At 42.1% G+C, this 26,426-nt stretch overlaps 1 protein-coding gene across 1 annotated transcript in view; it reads left to right on the top strand.

The window, feature by feature from the left end:
- The first annotated feature begins 424 nt into the window (after window positions 1–424).
- znf804a (zinc finger protein 804A) overlaps window positions 425–26,426 on the top strand; it is a 308,168-nt gene continuing 282,166 nt past the window's right edge. The window contains exon 1 of the mRNA XM_039757723.1: window positions 425–1,114. Coding sequence (XP_039613657.1) covers window positions 1,004–1,114 — 111 coding nt within the window. The 5' untranslated portion in view covers window positions 425–1,003. The remainder of the gene's footprint in view (window positions 1,115–26,426) is intronic.

Raw genomic sequence — 26,426 nt, 5'->3', positions numbered from 1 at the left:
TATATATATATATTTTAATGGAGTGGAAAGTTTGATTTGAGCTACAGATTTGGTAAAGCGGAATGATGTTGATTGAAATGTACCGAAATCTGCCTGCCTGTCTTATTCCGATCTCAAAGGGCTAAAAATAAATAGACGTTCATCTCCGACAAGACAGGGTGCAATGGGGCTCTCCGGCTGTCTGACGAGCTCCGCGATCCGTTATATAATGCGTGGCGCTGCTGAACCCGGGGCTGCCATGCGCCTGTCAGTCAGTGGCAGGCTGCTTACCTGATCTGCTGCTTTTGCTTTTTTTTTTTTTCTTTTCTTGTGCTTCCCGTAGAAGCCGCGCTGCTCGCGCTTTCGCTTGCTGATTCGTGGTTGGCTCCTTAGCGGGGCTGACTCAGTAGATCTGGGGAGGCAGCGTGTGACAGATGTAGTTCTCCTTCAGATCGCACTATCACACTAGTGGCTCTCTGCCATTGGCTCAGTGCAATGGACCGGCAACAGGGTACTCTATAATACTATGCCTGCCTGAGCCACCGAGAGCAAGGGGGGGTGTGGGATGCGTGCTCCGAGTGGAAGTGTGCGGCTGCAGCTGCTATTGCTGCTTGGGCTTTTTCTGTGAACGAGGCGGCGGACTGAAGACGAGAGGAGAGAAGAGGAGAGGCGAGGAGCAGGGAAGAGACGATGAGAAATGCTTTGTGCACACAGCCTGCGCAGCTTTTACATCGCATGACTGGGACCCTCTGCGAGAGCTGCTGAGCGACCAAGTCCCCCGCTTCTGCCTCTTGAGTAAATTGAAGCGCCTGAAGTCTTTGCTTTATTTTTTGTCGTTTTTGACCTGATATACTGATTTCAAAGTGCGAGGAAAATAAAAGAAGAGGAAAACGATGCTGCTCTTTCTTTAGTCGGAGTTGCAAGCTCGGTATTTACTTGGGACCTCGGCTTTCCGCGCTCTTCTCCTATACTACCTGGCTTACGGACTGAATGCACTCGGTGCATTGGGAGCTTCTGGTCCCATATGGCTTGTTACTACATCGTCATCAGCTCCACGCACCTCAGCAATGGTCACTTTCGCAACATCAAGGGAGTTTTCAGGGGCCCGATCGGCAAGAATGGAAACAAGACTCTGGTATGTCTAGTCTTTTATTTGGCTCTGCTGTGAGTCTCTTCTTCTTTATGCGCTTTCGCCGTCTCTAGCTTTATTTTCCTGTTTGGTTTGTTTTTCTTACACTATTGACAAAAAAAGAGAGCGAGGGGAGAATAAAAAAGGCATTTCTCATATTCGCGGTCTTACTGCTGCAGGTGTCACTTAACATTTAAGAGGTGCCTTGGCTCGCAAATACCGGCAGACGCGTCCAGTGCGTGCTTGAATACTAGGAAAACAGTCACGGGGAGCCGGCACGGCGGCAGCGAAGATTCAGAAAGCACAACAGATTGAATTTATGATGCATGTCCAGACGGACGATTAAGATTAACGGCAGAACAGGTGGCCCAAGGATTGATTTCGCTCGCTTACGCAGCCTTGTCACTTAATGCAAGTGAAGTGCGGATTTCTGAACATCCGTTAGGATGAAAGAGTTCTTTATGGGCTTGGCGTCGGAAGTCAGCGCTGTCTATCAATCTACTGTACCTACGGAGCTCATGTCAGAAATACAATTATCATATGTAGCACCTTGTCTATCTATCTATCTATCTATCTATCTATCTATCTATCTATCTATCTATCTATCTATTTTCCTGCTGACTATACTAAAATTAATATCTATCTATCTATCTATCTATCTATCTATCTATCTATTTCTTTGTAAAGCAATAGCTCACCCCACAATCCAGTAAAGAACCATATAGTGTTATTAAAGAAGATTTTTAAGAGTGCAACACAAGAAGGATTTAATCTTTAAATCATACTGTAGATCTTTATCTCAAATATATTAAATAAGAGAGGTTCAAAGTAAAATTCTGAGCCAACACTTTCTCTTGCTTCTCCTTTCTGGACCATCACCACACCACTACACATTTTTTTTCTTTAACCTCAGTGGACGCTCCTGCTGACCATTATATGAGCAGGCATTGTGAGTTTTCTTCTCAGCTGCTGCTGGCTTCTTTGCCTGTTTTGTCACTAAACTACCGTCACCAGTCTGCGGAATGCGAGCACAGGTCACAGTCTCATGGGCTTTGGGCACTTGAGAAGTAATCTGAAGTTGAATCAAAGCTGGTCGGGTATGGTCAAAGAGCTTTATAATGTAATGTTTGGATGTGGAGAACCAAAATCAAGCATCTGACTTTATGTTTAAAAAATATGCTGCATAGATCTATACAGAGTGAGATTTGGAGAGAGATGAATAAAATGATGTATAATACAAAGTGCTGTACCTTACAGTATAAGCACATATGTAATGTTATAGGCCTTAAATCCAAAGTGCCTTACAACATTTGAGATATAATTTTACAATATTAGAAAAATCTATATGTGGATCTTTTTTTCTTTTTTTTGTCATTGCTCAGGGTCACACATTGTCAAATGTGACATTAGAATGCACAGCCTCTGGGTTTAAAGTCCAAAGCCTTCCACATTACACAGCACTACCTGCCATAGCACCACAGTGCCCGCCAGGTACCAAGCAATGCCTTGTACCCTTTGTGTGCTTCTTGTAGACATTCACTGTATCTATATTATACAGTATATAATACTTATGTGTGTGTTTGTGTTTGTATAATTCTATTACTTCTATTATATAGAAATTATAATATAATTATATTATTACTCAGTGGTCACTATGTCCAATTACAGTTATGGGGCTACAAGCAATGGGTACAGACAGGACCTTGGATAGGATACTTGTGTACTTTTCTATCTATCTATCTATCTATCTATCTATCTATCTATCTATCTATCTATCTATCTATCTATCTATCTATCTATCTATCTATCTATCTATCCAAAGATGTGAAGGTGCAAAAATACACAAGTATATGCATTGACATACTGACATACACACAGACATATATGTGTGTATAAACACATATACATTTGAGTGTATTTTTGTCTACAGACCCACAATTTGTATCCAAGACTACTGTTCTTATTTACAATATTACTACTGTGAAGACACAGCACTATAAACTCACATACGCATTGAAGTCAAAATATGCAACTTTGTCACCTTATATCAAATTCATATTTTCTATACATTGGAGATTAATATATATTTGTCTCTGTGCCTGTGTGATATTTTATATTTTATATTGTGAATGGCACATCATGAAATAGTATGTTTAGTATAAGTATTAGGAATTTCAACATAAACATTTAAATTGCTGATTGACTGAAGACTGACAGAGGTGTAACTCTTCTTTACAAATAGATAGATAGATAGATATCTGTGTAAGGTACTATATAATACAAGTATAGATAGATAGATATTAATTTTAGCATAGTCGGCAGGATAATAGATAGATAGATAGATAGATAGATATGAAAGGCATTATATAATAGATAGATAGATATTAATTTTAGCATTGTCAGGAGGATAACAGATAGATAGATAGATAGATAGATAGATAGATAGATAGATAGATAGATAGATAGATAGATAGATAGAAGTTTATTTGTCCACAGACAGAAATTGGCATTCTGGGATGGCTTCTTTGCATATGAAGTTGGTTCTTTACACGTTTGAAAAAACTTCCCAATATGTAGAAAACTTCCCAAAATCCTTAATTGTAGGCAACCAAGCAGGACAGGGAAAGAAATTAAGAAAACCTTGGACTTAGCCTGGGTTAATGTAGTTATGCAGCAGGGGTCCTTTTGAAGTCATAAACCCACCGTTATTTCATGAATGTATTTGTGGTTATTTACACATCTAAATAAGTTAAGGTTCTTTCTGGAACCTTCACTTGGGCCCCTCTATGGCACTGATTCTAAACTGTGGGGTGGGCCCCCCTAGAGGGAAATGAAGTAACAAAAATGGGAGCGTGAAGATGTGAAAAAAAAGAAAACAAGAATCAGAAATATGAAAAATCCATCTGTTGGAACCAAAACAAATTAACTTAAACTACATCTGATACTAGAAAAATAAATATAGAGTTAGATAAATGTCGATAAAAGTTAAGTAGATATAATAAAATATGCACCTATGATATATCATTAACTAAAAAAGAACAAATTGGTATTAGTGGGCTCCTTTCAAAAAACGTTAGGGGAGGCGCGATTAAAACTGTTATGAAAACTCGGGTCGCAAATACTTAAAGGTTGAGAAACGCTGCCCTATGACATCGCTCTGAGGATTTTCAGGCGCAGACCCCCATTTACAAGGTCCTGGTTGCCTACGGGCCCATCCGTGGGTCCAGTGCTAAGCCCGGATGCTGTGGAGAGCCGAGTGCCTTTCCTCACACCCGGCAGAGAGTTTGATAGCAGAACAAATCACAAGCTCCGACTCTGACAGAAGTTTCGCACGGCGCTGTCATGTGCATCTTTGCGTGACACTTTTCCTCTCTGCCGCTCGTTACCCAGCAAGTGCAGCCTGATGTACTAACACACACGCACACACACGCACGCACTTATATAGAGACAGAGAGCAGGGAATCCATGTGAATGCTATTATACTGTAGAAGCCAACGGCTTTATTTATTTGTTTTTTATTTATTTATTTATTTTAGGATGGCCTTATAATTTGCAAATGAAATATTAATACTTTGATACTGGATGAGGCCCAGATTGCACTTCATAAGCCAGCTATCTGTGGTTAAGGATTAGCATAATGCAAGCTCTAGAAATGGGTGGGTGGGGGTGGGGGAGTCTTTCGTGGCCTTTTTAAATTGAAGCTGATTTTTTTTTTTTCTTTTCGTTCACTGCAAATAAAACCTAAACAGCAAACCGAGCGAAATGCACTTATCTTGCGGCATCCACCTGCTTTTTCCCCTCTTATTCCTCTTCTTTTTTTCTTTCGCATAAATGTTTATTTGGGGCCACGAGTCCGTTTAAACTGCGGGCATATTAAATAAATAGGTATGACGGCTTCGACGCTATCTGTTTCATAGACCACCTGAGGATAATAAAGTCGATATGAAATAACTTCAAGCAACATGGCAATTTATTTATGCAACATCTCCGATCCGACGGAGAGAAAATTTCCACTTGTGCTCTTAAGTCTTTTTTTTTTTTTTAGTGTTGCTGTTAAAGTAATTGCTAGTGGCAGGATGTGCTGTGATTCAAATTCAAATGAGGATGAAGAACAGGAAGAAAAAGTTTTGGAGCGTGATAATCGCCAGATGCTGAAACAAATTTCAAGTGCATCTCCGTCCTCCCCTCACGCCTAGGGCACTATACCCATAGGGTTCGCACCTGTTAATGCTGATGGTGGACCTTGCTTGCTCTGCCCGAAGGAGTGAAACATGGGCACAAAAAAAAATACCCGCCCGCAGACGGTGACAGGAGGCAATGGCCGCATTTTGTCTCAAAACTTAATCGTTTGAAGCCCTTTATGCCCCCCCCCCCCATTGATTTTTGTCAGAATCTCATTGTAATTCAGCACCGCTGCCACTCATAACACTTGTAAATAATCTCCTACCACCTTCTCTGTGGCACCAGACAGACAAAACGGGGGAAACTACCGGCAATACAAAAGAGGAGCTTAGCTTTTGTGCGCTTTATCGCAGCATCACATGAAACGTCTCACACTGGCATCATTAGCAAAAGATTTAATTTCATGCAGTGCAGCTGCTGAGCTTGCAAGACTGAAGGCAAACCCCAAACAGGCAGGGTGCAGCCGCGGTAGGGAAGCGCAAGAGGCGGAGATTTGATAAAAAGGAGGAAGCGGCGACGTTGAGTCGAGGAAAGGAGAACCAAAGCTTCTAGCGCGAGGTTCGACTCGTTATGCCAGGCTGGAGCTTCGGATCTGCTTAATTAAAGGGCTACGAGATGGGTGGCGTAGAAGATTCGACTCGGGGGTGAAGATTAAACGCGTATAGAAACCCCTCACATATGACAGCACCTAGCAGACCATAAACCCCGACCAACTCTGTCTCGCCTGCTCGCGTTCCTATATCTGAATGAACACACGTGTTATGGACTATAAGAGGCGATCTCGGCACACAACTACGGGCAAGCGTGACATCGCGTGGGCTTAAAGGGTGCGCCTCGGTCCATCTGGCGCTCGGTTCACTGCGGGTGCGCCGGGAAACTGCTCAGGAGAAGCGATGGAATCGGACAGGATAGTCCAAGGAGTCGAAAAGTCAGAACGCGTTCCGAATGAATAGAACAGGCGTTGGGAATGACAGCGCCGTACTCCTTCACAGCAATAACGGTAGTTTATTGGGACCTTGGGAGGTCAGTCCCAGCTCAAGACCCATATTGTAAGAGGAGGTGAGAAACGTACTATACTAGGTGGGTTGTGTTATCATAAAGCCCCCCTCATACCCCTTCCATTGCCGTCGTACTGTAGGGGAAAAAAGGTATAGATTACGCGTCAAAGCCTGGAATGAAAAGGACATGTGATAGACATAGATCAAGAGGAAGGGGCCCACAGAGACTGCTTATGGATAGGGCCCAAAATACTGTGCTACACCCCTGAAAAAAAAAATCACAAATAGAAGTAAACTGTCGGGTTTTGACATGAAAGTTGGATGTGTCTCGTCCCGTTAGATGTCCCACAGGAGCTGCACTTTTTCAAAATTAAGGTGCCAGAGCAGTTTTTCATTGTGACGCCATTTGGTGGCTGGGGGATTTGTTTCCCAAAAGAGCCATCCTTATTTAGTTCTGTAACAGACTTGTGTCACCCATGGGCACCTGAGGATCACCAGCCAGACAAGGTGTGCAGTACCCCGTTGGGACAAGAGGTGGCGCGAGAGCTTAAAATACCATCTCTTTTCTCCTCTGCAGCTGTCCAGTGAGGGCACCGTCACCACGCCCCTGCTTAACTAAACCACGCCTTGCCCCTGCTCAACACCAACATGGTTCTGAAATACCAGATGGTGTTTGGTATGATAAAGTCCCCCAAACAACGGCCACAAGTAACAGAAAACCAGATAGCATAACTGTTGGGGGTCTTTGACATGAAATTTGGAGGTGTCCCATCCTGCTAAAGGACTCACTGAAGCTGCACTCTTAGTAATAAAGATGCCAGAGTGGTTCTTCAGAGTGACGCCATAGCGGGAGCCACTTTTGGTTCCCAAAAGATCCATCAACATGATGAAGGTTCTAGAAATAACCTTTATTTATTTAGATATACAACAGACTCATGTCAGGCATGGGAACTTGAGGATCACCATCCAGGCTCAGGCAAGGTGTGCAATACCCCACTGGTACAAGAGGGGATGTCAACGCTGAAAGTACCATCTCTTTTCTCCTCCGTAGCACCGAGAAGCAGCCCAGTGAGGGCACCTTAGCCACGCCCCCACTCAACTAAGCCACGCCTTGCTCCAGCTCAAGACCAACATGGTGTTGTAGGTTTGACATACCAGGTGGGGTATGGTATGATAAAAGCCCCCCAAAACAACTACCACAAGTAACAGTAAACCCGACAGCATGGCTTTTGGGGGGCTTTGACGTGAAATTTGGAGGCATCTCAGCCCACTAAATGAACCACTAGAGCTGCACCCTTAAAGACTGCGGTGCTAGAACGAGTCTTCAGAGTGACACCATAGTGGGGGGAACCATGTTTGGTTCCTGAAAGATCTATCCACATGAGGGCTTTACAACCCTCCGCTTGTTTAGATCCCTAACAGACTCTACATTGGAAATTGGTTCAATACCAAAGGACACACCTCAAGCACAGTCCTGGTTTTCTTAATCTGTTTGTGTCCTGCTAGGTAACCAATACCTGATTTTAAAGATTCCAGATTTTTTTTTTTTCCATATATTAGGAGGTTTTTCAAAGTTCAAGGAACCAACTTTTTATATAAAGAACCCGTCGCAGAATGAAATGGCACTCGGGCAAGCGAGGGCTCTATAAAGAACCACACAACCCGGTAAAGAGCCAATAAGGAAGCAGCATTCTTGACAAAGAAGCATTCTGGGAAGAGTTCTGTGCATATGAAACTGACTCTTTAGGCTTTAACATAATACCTTTTATTCATAATATTTATTGTGTATTTAGAATATAACTGAACCGAGTCATAAGGCAGGGGGGGTGCCTGCATGTGATGTCATTTCATAGTTTTTAAGTATTTTGTTATTAGCTGAACACAATTTAGTATTTTTAAACATACTCTCTTAAAAATAAAGATTATGAAGTGGCACTTTATTGGGTGGCGTGGTTCCTCGTGGGATGATTGCTTGACAAACAAGCGTTTCATTCCATGGTGGCTTCGTTGCATCTCAGGTTGGTTTGGTGGCTATTTTACAAGTTCCTAATTTGTGGACGAGACAGAAATCTTTAACGTTTATCAGATCAAGACAACAAGGAGATGGAGGAATTCTGAATTTAGCTTGTGTTAGTGTAGGCAGGGAGTGAATCCTTTTAAAACCGGGAACCCATTGGGATTTCACATATGGTTCATGGTTATTTATGAAGCCTGTTATTGATCTAAATAATTATAACGATAGTAACAATAATAATACCGCAGGGGTAGCGCTGCTAGAGTTTGCATGTTCTCCTCCGTGGTGCTTTGGTTTCCTCCCACAGTCCAAAGACACGCAGTTGAGGTGGGTTGGAGAAGCGAAATCGGATCCGGTGTGTCTGCGTTCAGCCTATGATGGACTGGCGACATGTCACGGTGTTGTTCCGGCCTTGAGTGCCCTGTGCTTGCTGGGATTGGCTCCAGCCTTGCCAGTCACGCCACTCTATAAAAATAATACATTTGCTTTATATAGCGCCTTTCCCAGGCTCAAAGTGCTTCACAGATATTCAACAGAGTACAACAGAAATGAAAGCAAAGATGAAATGAATAACACAAAACACAAATGAATATCAAACATTCATCCATCCATCCATTATCCAACCCGCTATATCCTAACTACAGGGTCACGGGGGTCTGCTGGAGCCAATCCCAGCCAACACAGGGCGCAAGGCAGGAAACAAACCCCGGGCAGGGCGCCAGCCCACCGCAGTGAATATCAAACATTTAACCCTAAATAACAGATAAATTACATGAAGCTCAACATTCTGACTTACATTAAGGAATTAATATGCAAAGAGTGCTTTCTGGAACCTTTAAGTCAGGGCTGCCTTAACAGCAGCATAGGCCCCCAGGTAAAGAAGTATGCTGAGACCCCCGTTTTGAAAAGAACACAGAAAAATGCACAGGCATCAGACACATCATGGCCCCCATGTTACTGGGGTACCCGGCCAGTGCCCATTGAGCCCATTCGTTAAGATGGCCCTGCTTCAAGATAATTATTTTATGGGAAGCAAACACGGAAGAGCCGCTCTGACACTTTTACTGTTTTGAGTGCAGAAAAATGTAAGAACTACGTACAGCAGACGTGAACCTCTTCTCCCTGAACTGGACACACCGAAAGGCTGGACGTTAGCTTCAGCACCTTAGTGTTTATATAGAGGAGAAGAAGAAGAAGAAGAAGAAGAAGAAATATTGAGATAACAGTTATAGTGTCTTCATATAGTATTATTCCAATCATTTTAATTATATAGTGCCTTACCTATTAATCTATATTTTTGCAGTGCTTTTCCTAAATATTTACTATATAGCACTTTTCCTATCTATCTATCTATCTATCTATCTATCTATCTATCTATCTATCTATCTATCTATCTATCTATCTATCTATGTATATTATATAATACCTTTCCTATCTATCTATCTATCTATCTATCTATCTATCTATCTATCTATCTATCTATCTATCTATATTATATAGTGCCTTATCTATCTATCTATCTATCTATCTATCTATCTATCTATCTATCTATCTATCTATCTATCTATCTATCTATGTATATTATATAATACCTTTCCTATCTATCTATCTATCTATCTATCTATCTATCTATCTATCTATCTATCTATCTATCTATCTATCTATCTATATAGTACCTTTCCTATCTATCTATCTATCTATCTATCTATCTATCTATCTATCTATCTATCTATATTATATAGTACCTTTCCTATCTATCTATCTATCTATCTATCTATCTATCTATCTATCTATCTATCTATCTATCTATCTATCTATCTATCTATCTATCTATCTATCTAGCTGTGAAGATTGGATGTTTTCATGAAATAATGGCAATCAGAGGAGAATTGCTTTACTGCTGAGAGGGTTGATGTTTTTATGAGGGACACGTTTTTATTTTATTTTTGTCAGAGTGATGGAAGTCAGAATTACAGTGTGGGTGGGGCTTTTACATGAATTATGCATGCATATTTTTGGCTTCTGTTCAATATGAAAATGTTCTGCTCTGTTTTGTTATGTGGAATTAAAGGTTGTTTTAAAATAGCAATATCTATCTATCTATCTATCTATCTATCTATCTATCTATCTATCTATCTATCTATCTATCTATCTATCTATCTATCTATCTATCTATCTCAGTTAGTGTTTTGTGTGCTAGAACCTATAGGGTAATGGACTAATACAATGGTGAACTCCTTCAATAATTCAACAGCAGTTCTCTTTTATTCTCTTGGGTATCATGTGTGGGTAAACTGCCTGGTGTTATTTTCACTGCTGCTATGCTTTGCTGTGAGTCATTTTCCTTAAAATTGTTTCTAGCAGAAAAGAAAACCAAAGAACATTACTGCTGCTTCTGCTGCTGCTGCTGCTGTGCTCTAACTTTGTTACTGCCACACATTTCCTGTATTATTATTATTATTAGCGTGATTATGATTTTTATGAGTCGCTGTAGTAGTAATTCGGACTTTTAGTCATCTTTCTTATTATTCTCGCTCATCTTATTTTCCTGCTCTATCCTAATTCTCCATTCTAACATATTTTTATTCCTTGATGGCCTCTCTGGCTTATTGCTAGCTCGCTTGTTCCCAGACGCTGGTCTCGTCTGACGTGATGTCCCGCACATTTGATGGTGGACTACTGGATTCGTTTTCCTTGCCCTGTTCCTAAACCGCGCATGCGTGATTCTCGATGGGCGAATCGTGTATCCGTTTGCGGGTGTGTGTGTGTGTGTGTGCGCGCGCACGTGTGTGTCGTCCCGTCTAGGTTCGGTTTTTCTTCCTCGTGCCTGGTACTCCCAGGATAGACTCCGGCACCCATGACTCAATTAAAGGCGTTTGCTTATGGACTGTTAAGCAGAAAACTATTATTATCGTCATCCTGTTCATTAGCTCAAAGCTAATGCTAAAGCTAGCTGAGCAAATGGATGGCTGGAGGTTCCGTTTTCGTTGTTTCATTGACCTTTCTTAACCAAAACTTTATCTTGCTTTTTCATTTTATATTATAGTGTAATTATATATAAAACGATCCCAGTTTTATGCCACAACAATATCAAAAAATGTTAAATATTTCATTTTTTTACACCATTACATGCTGTGTTGTCTTCTGTAATTTAAAACACATTTTGTTTTTAAAATTCTGTGGAAATGTTCCTTTTGTATGTAACGTCCACTTACGCATAGGCTGGGTGGTGTCTGTGCTTTAAGGGAAAGTGGCGCACTCCCCTCATTTCCCAGCAGAGGGCGCTGTTATGTAACAATTGAAGTGGTATTCCGTGTCCGTATTCCTCAAAGTAGGAAAACGGGCCTAAGTGGCACAACAGGCTCAGAGTGACACAAATTTGGTCCTTTTTTTCTTAGAAGTCGGTGTAAAAGCATTTAACTAATTTAGTAAACTATTCTTAACACCTCCAGGATTTACGAGAGCTTGTGAGCTGTCCTAACCTCGGTAGGAGCTGGCATTCAGGCAGGAATTGTCAAGTTCATCCCTGGATGGTGGAATGTTGTGGAAAATCTGGATAACAATGAACTTGTGAAAAGATATCGATTTGACAGAGATGGCATAATATTCAAAACGAATGTTGGACACCTTATGTGATCGCTCCATCTACGTGAAGAAGTCATGTTCTACCAGACTGGTATCATTATGATAGTGATAATTTGGGTGTGTCACCACCAACCATTTCTCGAGTTTTTCTCCAAACTTTGAATACCCTTATAGCACTTGAGGTAATTTGCTAATTTATATATTTTCCCCACCACTCAATTTGAAGTAATGTTAAAGCAAGCTGCATTCATGGAAGCTGGCATGCAAATCAAGATCATTGCCCCAAGGGAATTACAAGAGATATCACAGAATCAACATGCAGGTGGTCAAGGGTTCAAACCATATGATAGTAGCCAGCATATTACCCTGAAAAGAGGTGGGGCTGGAGGGGTGATTGACAGCGAATGTCACACAGGAGACATGCTGAGCTCTGCATGCTGTGAAACCCTGGAATACTTGGTCTTACATCTTCACATGCCCTGGGATGTTGAAGAAAGCAGCTGGAGGCTCCTGGGGCACTGGATAAATAGAGCTTCGCAGAAGATAAGGGGGGATCATGGAGAGAAACATGGCATGGCACGACACAGTGGAAGATGATCAGGCACACTGGAAAAGTGAACCTGACTTATAGCCATTGCTAGGTTCAGGTACTGTTACTTTACAAGGTGTTTATCATAGCCATAAGATTGGCAAGGTTATTCTTCTGAAAGTGTAGCTCTAGATCATCCATCGATCCATCTATCCGTCTGTCCGTCCATCCATCCATCCACCCATCCATTCATCCATCCATCCATCCATTTCCTAATGCATCTGGGTCATGAGAGAAGCAGTTTAAGCAACGATGCCCGGGCATCCCTTTTCCCCCACCAACTCCCAATCCTCTAGGGGAATACTGAGGCATTCCTTGGCCAGCCAGGAAATTTAATCTCCCCAGCATGACCTGCTTCTGCTCCAAGGTCTCCTCCAGGTTGGAAATACCCAAAATACCTCCCCAGGGAATATGAAATCCCATATAGTCGGAAAATTGACTGCGATCTACAATCTGGACATCTGACAGATCAGGAAATGAGTAGATAGATAGATAGATAGACAGATAGATAGATAGATAGATAGATATGAAAGGCACAATTAGATAGATAGATAGATAGATAGATAGATAGATAGATAGATAGATAGATAGATAGATAGATAGATAGATAGATAGATAGATATTTGTGCATAGTAGGCAGGATAGATAGATAGATAGATACTTTATTAATCCCAAGGGGAAATTCACATAATCCAGCAGCAGTATACTGATACAAAGAATCAAGGAGAGAAGGTACAGAGAACAAAAGTGACGGGTGAAAGGTGCGAGTTTATTTACACAAAGTGCTGTACAACAAAAACAGCGCAGTGTCAGGCGGGCTTTGGCTCACAGTCCTTAAGCACTGACGCTCCAGAAAAAGAAAAAGGTAAGAATTTACAATACTGTACTACGTGTCCAGTGCGCTTCCACAGTACTCTATACAAAAACTACACACACCAACTCCAAAAATCAAGGCAGTCATCATTCTTTATCCCTCGCTCAGGAAGCTCCTCAAAAGGTGGGAAAATTAAATTAAAAAAATGCAGAAAAAAATTAAGTGTGTGAATATACAAAATAAATAAATAAATAAATACGAAAAAAAAATAAAAAACACAATTGCATCAATCCCCCCCCCCCAAAAAAAAAAAAACTATCCCAACACGTAACATATATACAGGTACACATACCTCCACCTAAATGATCACATTTTAATGTATAAAATAACATCATAATACATATAACATATAATAACAATATACGAAGAACGTTCAAAAAGTTTCAGCACTTTTTCGTTGGAAAAAGTGAAGGCGGGAGGAGTTGGAATTGGGAATTAAAAAGCTGGTAAGACGCTGGGAAAACTGCATCACACACGAAGGTGACTATAGAAAAGGGATGTCATTTGTTTTGGAAATTCTTAATAAACAGAGTTTTAAAGTGCGGAAATATTTTGAACGTCATCTTATATTACAAAGCCATAAAGTCAGTCATTATCCAACCCGTTATATCCTAACACAGAGTCACAGGGGTCTGCTGGAGCCAATCCCAGCTGACACAGGGCACAAGGCAGGAAACAAACCCCGGGCACGGCGCCAGCCACAACAGGGCACACGCTAGGGTCAATTTAGGATTGCCAATGCACACCTAACCTGCATGTCTTTGGGAGGAAACCCAAGCAGACACGGGGAGAACATGCAAATTCCACTGAAGGAGGAACCGGGAGGCAAACCCGGGTCTCCTAACTGTGAGGCAACAGCACTACCACTGCGCCACCGTGCCGCCATGAAGTGATGCATATATATATATATATGTGTGTGTGTGTGTGTATAGGGCGGTCCAGATCTAGTTATGCAATTTTTATTACGCTATAACTTATTAAGTTTATTACATAAATAATTCACAAAAAAATATTTTTGTTGCCGATAGATGGCAGCACCTGCCCTGCATTCCAAAATGGCGGGGAGACGGTTGTCAGTCTAACAGCGGGTGCGATGTGTTCGCCTTTTCATAATTGCAAAATTAGATCTGGACCACCCAGTATTACAAAGCCGTCAAGTAACGCAACTGCTCCTTCAACAGTTAAGCAATACTTAACCCTACCTCGCCTTTCGGTTCACTGATGACCCTTAAATATAACCGGCAAGATTATCCAGCCACTTTGCCACTCCTGTGTACCCCCATGCACCTGTCCAGGTAGACGCTGGCACGTTCACGCCACACACCGAGCAGCTTTCTATTTAAAATCGAACCCCTGTCGGTCACGTGCGCGTGAATACCCGCCAGACCACCAACGGCTATGCTGAGCTCAACCACACCAGTTTTCGACTCGCCGGTAAGTAAACCTCATTTATTTAGCATACGGGATCCTCATCTTTAACTCAACCTCGGTTATAAAGGCAAATGCCGGCTTTTTTCTTCCAGGCGCGCCACACCTTAAACCACCTGCGATGGGCAGGCTACGAGGACACCGGCGTGTGATACTTAGCACGTGTGGAGGAGCCCGTACTGGCTATTACACCGGCTAAACATGTGCCCAGACTCACCGCGCCTCACTGCGCGCACCCGCTGAGACGTCCCCGCGTTCCCGCGGCAGCGCCTTTAACACAATAAACGGCAGGCGACCTTCCTTTACGCGGGCGTACTTTTACACTTTTAAAAAAAATGGTCGGTTTAGTGTTACTTTTAACTTAAATTGGCAATGCACGGGGTTATTATCACATGGTAAGTGTCCAGAATGCATCTTAATCAGACACCCAAATAAGCTCAACTGGCTCCATCCGATGTGGAGGAGCACAGGTGGGTGCACCTCACCCTACCTCAAAGACGGCATAGACATCCTGAGAAGGAAACTCATTTCTGCCCATTGTATCCATGATCTAGTTTTGGTCAACACCCACATCTTGTGACCACAAGTGAGAACAGGAATGTAAACTGATTGGTAAATTGAGAACTTTGCCTTTTATCTCAGCTCCCACTTTTCCACGCTGTTCCAATCTGCCACTCGATCTCCTGTTCCCTTCTTCACACATACATGAACGAGATCTGGAGATACTTCAACTCCTTCACTTGAGGTAAGACCTCATCCTCAGGGGGCGCTCACTCTCTTCTGGCTGTAGATCATTCATTTTTTAAATCAACGTGTCCATTAGCAGGGTTAACTCTCATTTGGTGTGTGTGTGTATGGTCTATCCATCTTGGCGCAGTGGCACAACAAGCTCAGAGTGATGCAGTTGAGAAATTGAAACTATCACATGCAGCATAGTGCAATATCTTACCTTGTTATGTCTTCTTCTTCTTCTTCTACTACTTCTGCTTCTTCATCTTCTTCTCCATCTTCTTCTTCTGCTTCATTTTCCTTCTCTGCTTCTTCTTCTTCTTCTTTTTCTTCTTCTACTTCTGTTTCTCCATCTTCTTCTTCTGCTTCATTTTCCTCCTCTGCTTCTTCCTCTGCTTCTTCTTCTTCTTCTTCTTCTTCTTCTTCTACTACTACTTCTGCTTCTTCATCTTCTTCCCTGTCTGCTTCTTCCTCTTCCTCTTCTTTTTCTTCTTATTTGTCTTTGTTGTCGTCTTTTTTTAAATATTGTTATAATGGTTGTTATTATTGTTATCTTTGTGATGAAGCTTTAGTGTTAGCATCAGAAAACAACAACAGCTTTTATTTCTATTGCACCTTTTCATACAGACAATGTAGCTCAAAGTGTTTTACAAGACGACAAAAAGAAAGTTATATGAAATGAAAACCAAATCACATTAGGCAATAATATGAAAGAATAAGCAACAAAGGGAAAAGGTTAGGCCAGATGGCTGGGAAGACAGAAAAAAAAATCAAATTTGGCTGCAGTAAAAAACAAAAGCTGCAGGGATCCCAATGCCAACTATTGGGCATTCTACCTCACGTAAATGTTTGTAAATCCATCCTCTTTGCTTTCAGGTTTCAGATGACTATAATTGATGATGCTGGTCTCAGGGAGAGCTGAGTCCCCCGCCTTCAAGCCATCAACACAGGGGGCTGCATGGTGCTTTGATCAGGTGGTGGTTGTGCAGATCACCACCATTGAAGAACCAGAAAAGAGCAGAGATTGGTAGCAATTAGGAAGGATTGCAAATCCCTGAAGAATCTGATAATTCTCTACCCACAGAGTCTAACAGGAAATAAAACTAAAATGCAGCTACGAGAACGCCAAATTAAAATAGTGGAGTTTATGCGTTTTTTTTTTTTTTTTTTAATGTTCCACAGCATTAGCCTGGCATATCTTTATTGGTAAAGTATTCCAGATTTTGGGTGCATAACAGCAAAAGGCTGCCTCACCACTTCTTTTAAGCCTAGCTGTTGGGATTATAAACAGACCACCATTAGAAGATCTGAGGTTATGACTTGGAGTGCAGGGGGACAAGCATTCCAATTTATACGTCAGGTCAGGTCAGGTTAAATCCAAATACTGTAGTGACCATAAATGTATTGAATTGTTATTGTACCATAAAGGTTATTCAGTTATGTAAGGTACAACAACATACATTTTATGTATAAAGTATACTCATTATATATATATATATATATATATATATATATATATATATATATATATATGTATTGTGGAGGACTGCCAGCTTCCCATGCCGGTCAGCACCCCCAGGCCGCCAGGAGGAGCTCTCCCGACAGCAGGATCGTGCCCCAAGGTCCAGCAGGGCCTTATGGACTTTGTAGTATCTATACACAGCCCTGCTGGATACCTTGGGGACCACCACGAGTCGCTGTGGGGGGGGGCTTATGGGCCCTGTGAGGTCGTATGACCCAGGAGTACGTCACGGTCACGTGACGGGAAGAAATGTCGTGCTCCTGGGTTGAGTAAAAGGACTGATTGGCCTGACCCGGAAGGAATTAGGAACTATGGATTAATGGGACAAGAACACCTCCGGGTCAGGGGCTGTAAAAGGACGGTGCTTCAGTCCAGACACTGAGCTGAGTTGGGAGGTAGAGGAGCAAGTGTCTGGGCGAGGAGGAGGGTTTTGTTGAGAGAGAGAGTATTGTTTATTGTATTTAAATATATGAGTAGTGTGGAAGGTGCTTGGTGCACTGTGAAAGAAAATAAAAAGTCTTGGACTTTTACCTGGTGTCTGGAGTTATACCTGAGGGTTCAAGGGAGCACTAGCGCCCCTCCACAATATATATATATATATATATATATATATATATATATATATATATAGTATATATATATATATATATATATATATATATATATATATATATATATATATATATATATATATATATATATACACTCACCTAAAGGATTATTAGTAAAACCTGTTCAATTTCTCATTAATGCAATTATCTAATCAACCAATCACATGGCAGTTGCTTCAATGCATTTAGGGGTGTGGTCCTGGTCAAGACAATCTCCTGAACTCCAAACTGAATGTCAGAATGGCAAAGAAAGGTGATTTAAGCAATTTGGAGCGTGGCATGGTTGTTGGTGCCTGACGGGCCGGTCTGAGTATTTCACAGTCTGCTCAGTTACTGGGATTTTCACGCACAACCATTTCTAGGGTTTACAAAGAATGGTGTGAAAAGGGAAAAACATCCAGTATGCGGCAGTCCTGTGGGCGAAAATGCCTTGTTGATGCTAGAGGTCAGAGGAGAATGAATGGGCCGACTGATTCAAGCTGATAGAAGAGCAACTTTGACTGAAATAACCACTCGTTACAACCGAGGTATGCAGCAAAGCATTTGTGAAGCCACAACTCGCACAACCTTGAGGCGGATGGGCTACAACAGCAGAAGACCCCACCGGGTACCACTCATCTCCACTACAAATAGGAAAAAGAGGCTACAATTTGCACGAGCTCACCAAAATTGGACAGTTGAAGACTGGAAAAATGTTGCCTGGTCTGATGAGTCTCGATTTCTGTTGAGACATTCAAATGGTAGAGTCAGAATTTGGCGTAAACAGAATGAGAACATGGATCCATCATGCCTTGTTACCACTGTGCAGGCTGGTGGTGGTGGTGTAATGGTGTGGGGGATGTTTTCTTGGCACACTTTAGGCCCCTTAGTGCCAATTGGGCACCGTTTAAATGCCACGGGCTACCTGAGCATTGTTTCTGACCATGTCCATCCCTTCATGACCACCATGTACCCATCCTCTATTGCTACATCCAGCAGGATAATGCACCATGTCACAAAGCTCGAATCATTTCAAATTGGTTTCTTGAACATGACAATGAGTTCACTGTACTAAAATGGCCCCACAGTCACCAGATCTCAACCCAATAGAGCATCTTTGGGATGTGGTGGAACGGGAGCTTCGTGCCCTGGATGTGCATCCCACAAATCTCCATCAACTGCAAGATGCTATCCTATCAATATGGGCCAACATTTCTAAAGAATGCTTTTAGCACCTTGTTGAATCAATGCCACGTAGAATTAAGGAAGTTCTGAAGGCGAAATGGGGTCAAACACCGTATTAGTATGGCGTTCCTAATAATCCTTTAGGTGAGTGTATATATATACACTCACCTAAAGGATTATTAGGAACACCTGTTCAATTTCTCATTAATGCAATTATCTAATCAACCAATCACATGGCAGTTGCTTCAATGCATTTAGGGGTGTGGTCCTGGTCAAGACAATCTCCTGAACTCCAAACTGAATGTCAGAATGGGAAAGAAAGGTGATTTAAGCAATTTTGAGCGTGGCATGGTTGTTGGTGCCAGACGGGCCGGTCTGAGTATTTCACAATCTGCTCAGTTACTGGGATTTTCATGCACAACCATTTCTAGGGTTTACAAAGAATGGTGTGAAAAGGGAAAAACATCCAGTATGCGGCAGTCCTGTGGGCGAAAATGCCTTGTTGATGCTAGAGGTCAGAGGAGAATGGGCCGACTGATTCAAGCTGATAGAAGAGCAACTTTGACTGAAATAACCACTCGTTACAACCGAGGTATGCAGCAAAGCATTTGTGAAGCCACAACACGCACAACCTTGAGGCGGATGGGCTACAACAGCAGAAGACCCCACCGGGTACCACTCATCTCCACTACAAATAGGAAAAAGAGGCTACAATTTGCACAAGCTCACCAAAATTGGACAGTTGAAGACTGGAAAAATGTTGCCTGGTCTGATGAGTCTCGATTTCTGTTGAGACATTCAAATGGTAGAGTCAGAATTTGGCGTAAACAGAATGAGAACATGGATCCATCATGCCTTGTTACCACTGTGCAGGCTGGTTGTGGTGGTGTAATGGTGTGGGGGATGTTTTCTTGGCACACTTTAGGCCCCTTAGTGCCAATTGGGAATCGTTTAAATGCCACGGGCTACCTGAGCATTGTTTCTGACCATGTCCATCCCTTCATGACCACCATGTACCCATCCTCTGATTGCTACTTCCAGCAGGATAATTCACCATGTCACAAAGCTCGAATCATTTCAAATTGGTTTCTTGAACATGACAATGAGTTCACTGTACTAAAATGGCCCCCACAGTCACCAGATCTCAACCCAACAGAGCATCTTTGGGATGTGGTGGAGCGGGAGCTTCGTGCCCTGGATGTGCATCCCACAAATCTCCATCAACTGCAAGATGCTATCCTATCAATATGGGCCAACATTTCTAAAGAATGCTTTCAGCACCTTGTTGAATTAATGCCACGTAGAATTAAGGCAGTTCTGAAGGCGAAAGGGGGTCAAACACCGTATTAGTATGGTGTTCCTAATAATCCTTTCGGTGAGTGTATATATACATTTATATATATATAAAAAGCATTTTTAATGTAGGTAGATCATTTTGACCTGGCCATTTTAAAAGTAACTCGCAATCCGAAAAAGTGTAGGCACCCCTGCTCTATCTGGTATTACGTGAGTGTCCCCTTGGCCTGGTCCAGCCGCTCGGGTATTCAACAATAAGGGTCCTGTGAGGTGGATCACCCTCGGGGAATTGCACCACATGGCCGTAGTGCCTTAACTGACGCTCCCCCACAATGCAGGTCATGTGCCTCATTCGGGACTCCATGAGTGACATAAAGTCAAACCAGTGGGACCCAAGGACTCTCAGAAGAGACACACATGAAGGAGTCCAGTCTTCATCTCAGGTCACTGGGTAGCGTCCATGTCTCACAAACAGGAAGCACCAGGACTCTAAAGACTTGGACCTTCGTCCTTTTACAGAGATATCGGGAGCGCCACACACTCCCCTTTCCAGTGACCTCTTGACCCCTCCTCATGCTCTCCCATTCCGCTTACTGACTTCATAGGAAGAGTCACCAGAGTCATATGAATGTCACTGCTGAGGTCAGTAAAACTCTCAATGATGAGGTCAACACTCTCTCCGCAGACAGACACACTGCTGATGGCCGTGCCCAAGAGGTCGTTAAATATAAAAATATAGGAAGGAGCTGATTATTTAAGGGTTTGTGAACCATTAGTAGATTTTAAAGTCAACTCTGATTAACCAACGTAACGACACTAAAGTGCTGAGATGTGCTCAGATTTTCTTTTTCTAGTTAAGATTTCCTCTGCTGCATTCTGCACTAATTGGCAACTGATTGATGTCTACAAAACACCTTCATGGGTGCCAATTGGCAGTTCAGGGTGATTTCATTCATTCCCAGACGTGGCCTCCTAGCTGGTACTTGTTGTAGGATGTTTCATAAATTCTTCTTATATCCTACTCTGCCATAAGACAATTTTTTTTCCTAGCCAAACTTTCAGTGTAAATCCATCCATCCACTATCCAACCTGCTATATCTTAACTACAGGGTCACAGGGGTGTGCTGGAGCCAATCCCTGCCAACACAGGGCACAAGGCAGGAAACAAACCCCAGGCAGGGCGCCAGCCCACCGCAGTTCAGTGTAAACCCTAGGAGTAATTCTGAGATGCCAGATAAACTTGTGAAGGGGAAACTTCACACAAACATTAGGAAGTTTGTCTTCACTCGGAGGACCACAGGCGCCTGGAATTAGTGACCAAGTAGTGTGGTAGACTGGAGGACTTTATGGACCTTCAAAACTCGACTTGGTGTTATTTTAGAAGAATGAAGTGGATAGGACTGGTGAGCCCTGTTGGGCTGAATGGCCTGTTCTCGTCCAGATTGTTCTGATGTTCTAAGCTTACAGCCACCGTTTCTGTGTATTGTGTTGTATTTATCCCCTGTTTTTGACACCCACTGCACGCCCACCCTACCTGGAAAGGGGGTCTCTCTTCCCAACGTTTCTTCCATTTGTTTCATTACAAGGGTTTTTTTTTTTTTCCTTGTCTTCTTAGAGAGTCAAGGCTGGTGGGCTATCAAAAGGCAGGGTCTGTTAAAACTCATTGCAGCACCCCTTGTGTGATTTGGGGCTATGCAAAAATCAATTGTATTGTATTGTAAAGTAGTTGAAAGTGCTTTAACAAATGTGAAGGAGAACGCTACAAGAAAAACGAATTCGATTGAGGAATAATATTAAAGAATAAGTAAGAAAGAAAAAACAAATAGATCTAAATGACGTTAAAAAAAGAGATAAATATGAAGTAGAAAAGTAGCCTCCTTATGTACAATATTATGATATAAATCTCTAAAGATGAGTCCACTGATAAGGCCAGTTGGTTCTTGGAATTTTAAGCAGACCACCATAAGAAGATCTAAGGTTACGACTTCAAGTGTAAGGGGACAGGAGCCCCAAGATACAGGCCAGGGTGAGATTATTGAAGGCTTTGTGAACCGTCAGCCGTATTTTCAAGTCAATTCTAAATGACACGGGTAACCAGTGCAACAACGCTAAGGCTGGGGTGATGCGCTCACATTTTCTCGTTCTAGTTAAGATTCTGGCTGCTGCGGCCTTCTGCACTCACTGTAACTGATTGATGTCTTTCTTAGGTAGTGCTGTTAGGAGTGCATTACAGTGATCTAGTCGACTGAAGACAAAAGCGTGAACTCATTATTCCATGTCTTGAAAAGTTATAAGAGGTCTAATGTGCGCTTTAAAATGACATGCTAGAGTCAAACATAAGGCAGAGAGTGCGGACTGATTCAGTAAAATGAATGGTGATTCCAACTGAGTTAAATGATGACAAAATATTATTGAGATGAGTGTCATTCCCACCAATAATTAACATCTCTGTGTTATCGGTGATAGTTCTCATCCATCCACTCCTTTAATTCACTAACACGGTGTTTCTCAACCTTGAAGTATTTGCGACCTGAGTTTTCATAACAGTTTTAATCGCGCCCCCCTAACGCTTTTTTGAAACCCTAATAAAATTTATTCCTACTAGCCAACCTGCGCCGCATAATCAGCACAGGGAGAAAATTAACATTTGAAAAATCGGTAATGTAATAAATCAGCAAGAAAAGCAACATTGTAACAATGCACGGAACGAACCAACACACAATGGTCCGTGACTGAAAACTGGCGGACCGCCATCGCTCATGTGCCCACCTCCAACTCGTCACTTGAGGCGCTGTCATCATTGCACAGTCCAGATGCACCTGTGACTCACGTAGACTTTCCGTGTTCCTGCAGGAGCATCTAAGAAGACGCACGTTTGTCGCGGATGTGAGTTGCTGTATGTAGCGTGTAAAACAGTTTGCTATGGTGTACACGGTCGTGCGTCGTAACCGAAAACTCATTTTTTAAAAAGACTGCCTACTTCATTTTGTTTTAACCTCAGTTGTAAAGGATTGTTTTAAGGATCCCATGAGATACCCCTCACAAACCGTTTTACACGCTGCATATGGCGATTCACCTCCATGAGAAACATGCCTCTATGAACAGTCAACGTGGCTCGGAGGTGCCAGGAGTTGGTGGGCGTGGCTCCTTCCTGCGTGCGCCATAGGTGTCTTACTTGTCGGCGGCTCAGTGAGTCCGCTTTCCGGTTGTCTTGCCTTAGTGAATTATATATACAGTGGTGTGAAAAACTATTTGCCCCCTTCCTGATTTCTTATTCTTTCGCATGTTTGTCACACAAAATGTTTCTGATCATCAAACACATTTAACCATTTGTCAAATATAACACAAGTAAACACAAAATGCAGTTTTTAAATGATGGCTTTTATTATTTAGGGAGAAAAAAAATCCAAACCTACATGGCCCTGTGTGAAAAAGTAATTGCCCCCTGTATAGATCTTTTTTGCTGCCGATAAGTTAAGTTAAGTTAGTGGATCTCAACCTGTGGGGTGAGCCCCCAAGCAGGACAGGGAAAGAAATTAAGAAAACCTTGGACTTAGCCTGGGTTAATGTAGTTATGCAGCAGGGGTCCTTTTGAAGTCATAAACCCACCGTTATTTCCTGAATGTATTTGTGGTTATTTACACATCTAAATAAGTTAAGGTTCTTTCTGGAACCTTCACTTGGGCCCCTCTATGGCAGTGATTCTAAACTGTGGGGTGGGCCCCCCTAGAGGGAAATGAAGTAACAAAAATGGGAGCGTGAAGATGTGAAAAAAAAAAAACAAGAATCAAAAATATGAAGAAACATCTGTTGAAACCAAAACAAATTAACATAAACTACATTCTGATACCAGACCAATAAATATCGAGTTAGATAAATGTCGATAAAAGTTAAGTAGGTATAATAAAATAGGCATCTACATTTCAAAAAAATGTTAGGAGGGGGGCGCGATTAAAACTGTTATGAAAACTCTGGTCGCAAATACTTAAAGGTTGAAAAACGCTGGTTTAGGTTCATTTGTTTTGGTTTCAATAAATGTATTTTTCATATTTTCGATTCTTGTTTTCTTTTTTTTACATCTTCGTGCCCCCTTTTTTGTTACTTCGGGGCGCCCCCCACAGGTTGAGAACTGCCGCACTAACATGACTAATTAAAGACAACATCGGAGAAACTTCATTTGATCTAAAAGAACGGTATACTGTAACTGGGTGTCATCTGCATACTGTCTGCATATCTATTACGCTTGTTATCAGGAGAAGCTAATCCCACCGCTGACACCATTCTACTAAAGATCACTATCACCCTTTGCCCCACTATAATTTGCACCTTAATTGCCAGATGATCTCAAGTCAATGAAGAAAACCAGCTTGCACATGGACTACTGTTACACTTTCCTCTGTCAGCAGCGAAAAGGGCACCCCACACCTAACACTGGTTGAATAAGACTGGCACCATTCTGTATGCTTGCCCTCCTTAAATTGAGGGATGATCTCTGGTCAGTAGTGTGACTGACGTGCATGTGACTCGCTGCTACGCTTTCCATCACTTTAGATTTCTAGGTTCTGCCAAAGGGCATCCCACTCTTAACACCGTTTTATTTAGCGCATGCCTTCACCCCTTTCACTTGCTAAGAATCGTCCATTATCTGAGGATGATCTCTGTTCCTTTTTTTGATCATAACCTCTAAACTGGCTGAGCTAAAAAGGAGGCAGCACCTTTGGGGGCAGCACCATCCCTACACTGTAGCACAGGGGTCTCCAACCTTTTTGCCCTGAGAGCTACTTTTAAAAAAAATGAAAATGGCTGAGAGCTCCTCATCTTTTCTAACGTTTCTTGTCAAAGCTTATTTCAACCCAAACAAACTGAATAAGCTCATTTTGCCTGAACATTTACAAAATGTTGGTGTCCACAACTCAGATTTTGCATTAAAACATCACAAAAAAATATTTAGTTCACCTGCAAGTGCATTTTGTACGTCTGTATGCATTTTCTAGCGTATCTCACACTACTGAATTGAAACATGAATGCTGTCACAACAAAACAATGCAATTCCAAGTACACAGATATGACGTATTCATTTGTCATTTTGTCACATGTCACTGTGTCACTGGCATGTGTGATTTGTTTTTTAGTTAGTCAGATGACTGGCGCTGAGGTGTCTGGTGGAGTGGAGCCACTGAGGTTCACTCTTATGGACTCATGTAAATGTTCGTCTTGTTCTGAACTTTGAACTTCGTGACATTCACGTCAGACTCACAGAGGTATGGAGACCCAAACAAAGCAGACATTTTCAGAGCTGCTTGGTGAAGATTCTCCTAGTTATCTGGCTCTACTAAGCTCCAGAAATGTTGAGAATGCTGTCAAGACTTTAACTGCACATTATTTTGAAGGTTTACTAATATATACTAATAAAAGGCAAAGCCCTCACTCACTCATCACTAATTGTTCAACTTCCCGTGTAGGTAGAAGGCTGAAATTTGACAGGCTCATTCCTTACAGCTTACTTACAAAAGTTGGACAGGTTTCATTTAGAAATTCTACACTTAACGGTCATAACGGTCGACAACGTCCGCCATGTTAAACTTTCTTATTTATGGCCCCATCTTCACGAAATTTGGTAGGTGGCTTCCCTGCGCTAACCGAAACAGATGTACGTACTTATTTCGGTGGTATGAGGCCACTGTCGGCCACCATATTGAACTTTCCAACAGTCTTTGTTACTTAAGGGCCCATCTTCAAGAAATTTGGTACGCGGGTTCTCAGCGCTAACTGAATCCTACTTACGTACATATATACGTCCATAGCCTGCATCTCGGTCACCATGTGAGGCGGCGTTGGGTCCCCCATCCCCACACCTCCCACGTTGTTGGCTGCCTGCCCATATAAGACCGTCCGTCGCTCCGGTCTCTACATTCCCTTCCTTGCTTTGCCACTGTATTCACGTCTCCCTGCTGATAACTACAGCCTTTTAATTTAATCCACGGCTTCTCCGCTGTTTTATTGTTCATTTATTACGATTATAGTTATTGTGTAGGTATTTTAGACTTACTTTACATTGTTCAGGTACCCATTTCCTTTATCGTTCCAACCGTACCCCCATTAACATGTCCATCGAGGTGATCACCATCGATCAAAGAACTGTCACTTACCGAGTGGTTTCCATGCCCGGAGATGGCACCTGCCTTTTCCATTCTCTGTGTTACATATTGCACGGCCATATTAGGCTCACTCTTGATATCCATTGTGTCTTATGTATTGAATGACTGGACAGGTTCAAGGTGTGGACTGATGACGGTACAGGAGATAATTAGACTACACAGGAGCAC

This window comes from Polypterus senegalus, chromosome 6 (assembly GCF_016835505.1).
Source record: "Polypterus senegalus isolate Bchr_013 chromosome 6, ASM1683550v1, whole genome shotgun sequence".
Classification (NCBI taxonomy): Eukaryota; Metazoa; Chordata; class Cladistia; order Polypteriformes; family Polypteridae; genus Polypterus; species Polypterus senegalus.
Note: the sequence above shows the minus strand (reverse complement) of the source record. Positions and strands in the feature narration are given on the sequence as shown.